The sequence below is a fragment of the Gobius niger genome, assembly GCF_951799975.1.
Source record: "Gobius niger genome assembly, chromosome: 11".
NCBI lineage: Eukaryota > Metazoa > Chordata > Actinopteri > Gobiiformes > Gobiidae > Gobius > Gobius niger.
The window spans coordinates 21,648,038-21,652,485 of record NC_136862.1 but is presented as its reverse complement, the minus strand read 5'-3'; the positions used below and the strand labels follow the sequence as shown (position 1 = coordinate 21,652,485).

The following is a 4,448-nucleotide window of genomic DNA, read 5'->3' as shown; positions in this document are numbered from 1 at the left end:
CTCATATGGTTGCCACGGTGAACAGTGGGTCAATCAGATTAATCTTGACACTGCACTATCTTTTGCCTGTTCTCACTGATTTGGACATTTTGCTCTCTTATTTTTTGGCATATTTAACTCTTTTTTATTGTATTTATATTTTCAGAACAAAAATAATATTGCTTTAAACTTGTCTAGTGCTTTACAAGCCTGAGTTGACAAGCTTCTTAAAGTGCAACACTGCAGACATCATTCATCCACTCAATACTAGTGGTATGCTGCTGTTTCATCCACTGTTGCTCTGGGGACTGACGGAAGCGAGGCTGCCTCCTCCGACTATCACCAACCACTCACTCACACAAGCAAAGTGGGTGAAGGGACTTGCCCAAGGATACAATGGCAGTTTGCACAAGCCGTAGCCATGGTTCAAACTGCTGAACCTTTTGGGGTGTTTTTTCTCACTCTTTGGCTTGATGTTGACCAGCTTGGGATCGATGTTGACCAGCTTGGGATCGATGTTGACCAGCTTGGGATCAATAAAGTTTGTTCATTATTCATTTTGGTATTTACATGGTTCGCCAGCTTAGACATAATTCAGTATAGGTCTATTTTAGGCCCGTGGTGGTGCCTTTTTCTTAAAATCTATTTTTGGTATCACTTTATTTTACAGCGCCTTGATCCAGTGTACCTAACTTTACTTAGTACAATGTCTCTGTAAAAATCTGCAGTAACTTGTACCTCTGGGTTATGTACACAATGGAATAACTCGTATTGGTACCTTGTAGGTAATAGGACACGAGAGTTAGAGCTTAAGGTTAGGGTTAGAGTTATGTGTTATTACATTATTCTAATAATATACATATTATATCTAACCCATAGGTACAAGTTATTACACAGTATTACAGAGCACACTACATTGTACTCAATTTAGTTAGGTACAATGTATTAAAGCACTGTAAAATAAAGAGTTACCCTATTTTTTGTCTTTTAAATTGGGCTGTTAATGCCTGAAGTCACAATTAATCAAAAGAAAATTAACTTATTAATGGCATCATTTGTCTGAACACATCTCGAGCACACGTTGCCTGAAAGACAGACCACTTGCGTTACAAATTACAAGTTGTAAATAGTTGGGCTTTTCACATGGATTTATGAAATAGTTATTAGTTCATGAAATGTTAGCAAATGCTTTAAATTAGAGGATTTCTTTTACTGTGTGTTGGCCTAATAATGAACGTAATAATTAAATATATATATTAAAATGAACTGCGAGATTAATCAAAATATCCAAAATGTGATTAATGAGATTTTATTTTTTTCTTCAGTTGTCAGCATCACTTCTAAAGCCAATGATGCAAAGGGACACTGCTATTAAAGGGCATCTCTCTCTCTCTCTTTCCTGGACCCTTGTTTGTGTTTTTCACTCTCCTTAATTAGCATGTGCGTCACCGGCAGAAACCACACCATACGGCTTCCCAGAAACAAAGGACCTTTTCTCCAAACCTAATTGACAGAGCACACCAAAAAACAAACAATGTCATCAAAGAAAGCTAACTGTGTCGGTGCTTGTGTGCGAACAACAGCGAGCCGGGGTACTGCCTGGACCTGTTATGGCAGAGTCTGGTGGTGTTCTTTAATATGTCATGGGCCCCAAACAGTCTATATGTAATTTAGTTAAAATGTATAATACCTAATTGGAGTAGCCATCGGTCTACACAGCGTGGTAGTAGATAACTATTGTTTGATGTGTTATGAAGGTATAACCGCTGTGTTTTCTTTCTGTGTGGTACCAGCAATACAGTAATATTACAGTATTGCAAAACGGCGGTCTACTTTGAAATCTAAAATTGTTTTCTGACCTGATTTAAACCTTTATTTCCATGTTGTAGCTCAATTTTCATTCCTCACTCACCCTCTGCCACCTTTTTGCCCCTGTGCAGTTCTCTTTTTATGAAGGATTTCAGGATCAAAAGATGTATAGGTTAAACTCTATAATATTTCTTTTGGACCACCTTAAAGGAACAGGCAACTGTTTTTTACATACTGAGATATGTTCTTACCTGAGCTTAGACGAGTCGATGCGTCTGTCTGGTCTTTGTGCGTGCGCTCAGTCACGCAAAATGACCAAAGATGTTGTTAGCATTTGGCTTCTCCCAATGTATTCCTATAGATCCAAACGGGGGTGAAGTTGGAAGTGACCACGCTCTTTCACGGGCACAAAGACCATACAGGTACGTGTCAACTCTAAGCTCAGGTAAGAACATATATCTCAGTATGGAAAAAACTGTGGCCTGTTCCTTTAAGCTTTGATTACAGCACACATGCACTGTGGCATTGCTTCAATAATTAGGGTGTCATCAAGATCTTTTGATCAGAATCAGAATAGTATTTATTGCCATTGTTTGAGCACTGGTTCACAATCTAGCAATTTTTCACGGTACAATCGTGCAACATCTGAACGGAGACTGTGACCGTGACCACTGTGCAAACCTTTCTCCAGCACATCCCAGAGATTCTCAATGGGGTTAAGATCTGGACTCTGTTGTGGCCAATCCATGTGTGAAAATGATGCTCCCTGAACCACTCTTTCTCAATGTCAGCCTGATAAGTGGAATAACATGTTCATTCAGTAATGTTCAGGTAGTCAGCTAATCTCATTCTTTTGGCACATAGTGAACCTAGACCTGACTAGTTGCATCAACCCCATGTCGTAACAGTAAGTGAAATTAAATCCAGATTTTAGTCAGGCAGTGTACTTCACTTTTCACTTATGTTCAGTTCGACGCTTCAACCACTAGAGAGCAGCACTCTCCTGATGAAAATAAGTAAGACGTGCGCATAAAGTGCCATTTGTCTTTACAACTGGTAGTAAGCCTAATCATAATAATAATACGTACAATACAACTGCCTATACAGCAGTTTGTTCAATTAAGTGTAGCTAAAACAACATTTACTTTTCATCTATCTGTAAACGGAACTTGGGAGTTTTCTTCCGGTTGAAAAAGTGTAGCCTAGTGGATGTCAGATTCACGGCACTTGTACAGCGATTTGTACATTTTGGGGCTATAAGTAATCCCGTTCGCACATACCGTGGCCAGGCTGAAGTCATGGCGCCCCTGCGGATCCTGTGCATTCACGGTTACCGGCAGAACGCCGGCTCTTTCCGGGAGAAAACCGGAGCTCTGCGGAAACTTCTGAAGAAGAGCGTGGAGCTGGTGTTTATGGACGCACCGCTCAACGTGCAGAGCCCAGTCAGCTGCGACGGTCAGTTATAACGCATCCAGACCCAGTGCGAAATATGTGCATCGACTGGAAATTTAAATAGTCCTAATATTCTTGCCAAATTGCCATACATTTAGGGAGAAACATTATTTAAGTGGAAAAACCTATAAGATCCTATAAGATAAGATGGTATAACGTGAAAATATGGGTTGCTTTTACAAATTGCATTCTGTGTAAAACACTGATTTGGTTCACTGTGCACATTTTAAACAAAACAACTCCAGAAGGAATAACATTTGAAACATTTCATTCAACGCCTTAACTTAATGTGCAACCCTTTTTCACTTGTATTGAACATTGTTTTGCTTTCCTTTTGGTGTCTCTCCAGACAAAGAGACCAGCTTGGTTCCTGTCGTGGAGGCGGACGCCCGAGGATGGTGGTTCTCTGACACTGTGGCCCGCAGCTTTAGTGCTCAGCAGCAGTGTGAGGTGAGTCTGGGACTGGACCAGAGTGTGACCGCTGTGAGGGACATCGTCAGGACCCAGGGACCCTTCGATGGCATTCTGGGCTTCAGCCAGGGGGCGGCGTTTGTGGCCATGCTCTGCTCCCTCCAGGAGCAAAACCTCGAGCCCGACTTTAACTTCCGGTTTGTCATGCTGGTCGCAGGGTTCAGAAGCGCATGTTCGGAGCACGAGAGGTTTTACAAGTCCATTCTTCACATCCCGTCTTTGCATGTTTTTGGACAGGACGATAGAGTGATCCCAGACCACATGAGCAAAGACCTTCTTGCCCTTTTTAAAGATCCTCATATACTCACACACCCTGGGGGACATTTTGTTCCTGCTGCATCAGCCCACAGGCAAACCTACAAAGACTTCCTCAAGAGTTTTCAGTAATCTATAAGTTATACAGCATACATACATACAAGACTGAGGGACGAAAAGGTTGAAAGTTTCAACTATTTTCATCATCATGAAACTGTTGTTTTAATGAAAGATGCAGTTCTTGTATCCAACATCTCACTGCTGTCTTATTCTCTGGAAGCTTTGCTGCAAAATCTAAATAAATTATTTCAATAATATTTATTCAGTCTATGCTGGTCTTTCATCCATTATCTGAGTTGATTTTCATCATTAGAAAGTACTTCATGTCAAAAGAGTCGATGACAAGCGGGCCTGTCACAGTAATACAATTTAAAATTCAATATGTTGTGAAAGATATATCACAGTTCTGACTATTGTTATAT

General features: G+C 40.6%; 1 protein-coding gene across 1 annotated transcript; it reads left to right on the top strand.

Moving 5' to 3' along the window:
* The first annotated feature begins 3,011 nt into the window (after positions 1-3,011).
* On the top strand, positions 3,012-4,235 carry ovca2 (OVCA2 serine hydrolase domain containing). The gene is made up of 2 exons (XM_079566861.1): positions 3,012-3,243; positions 3,590-4,235. Exons 1-2 carry the CDS (start codon positions 3,087-3,089, stop codon positions 4,096-4,098), a joined length of 666 nt encoding a protein of 221 aa, XP_079422987.1. The 5' UTR covers positions 3,012-3,086; the 3' UTR covers positions 4,099-4,235.
* The last annotated feature ends 213 nt before the right edge of the window (positions 4,236-4,448 follow it).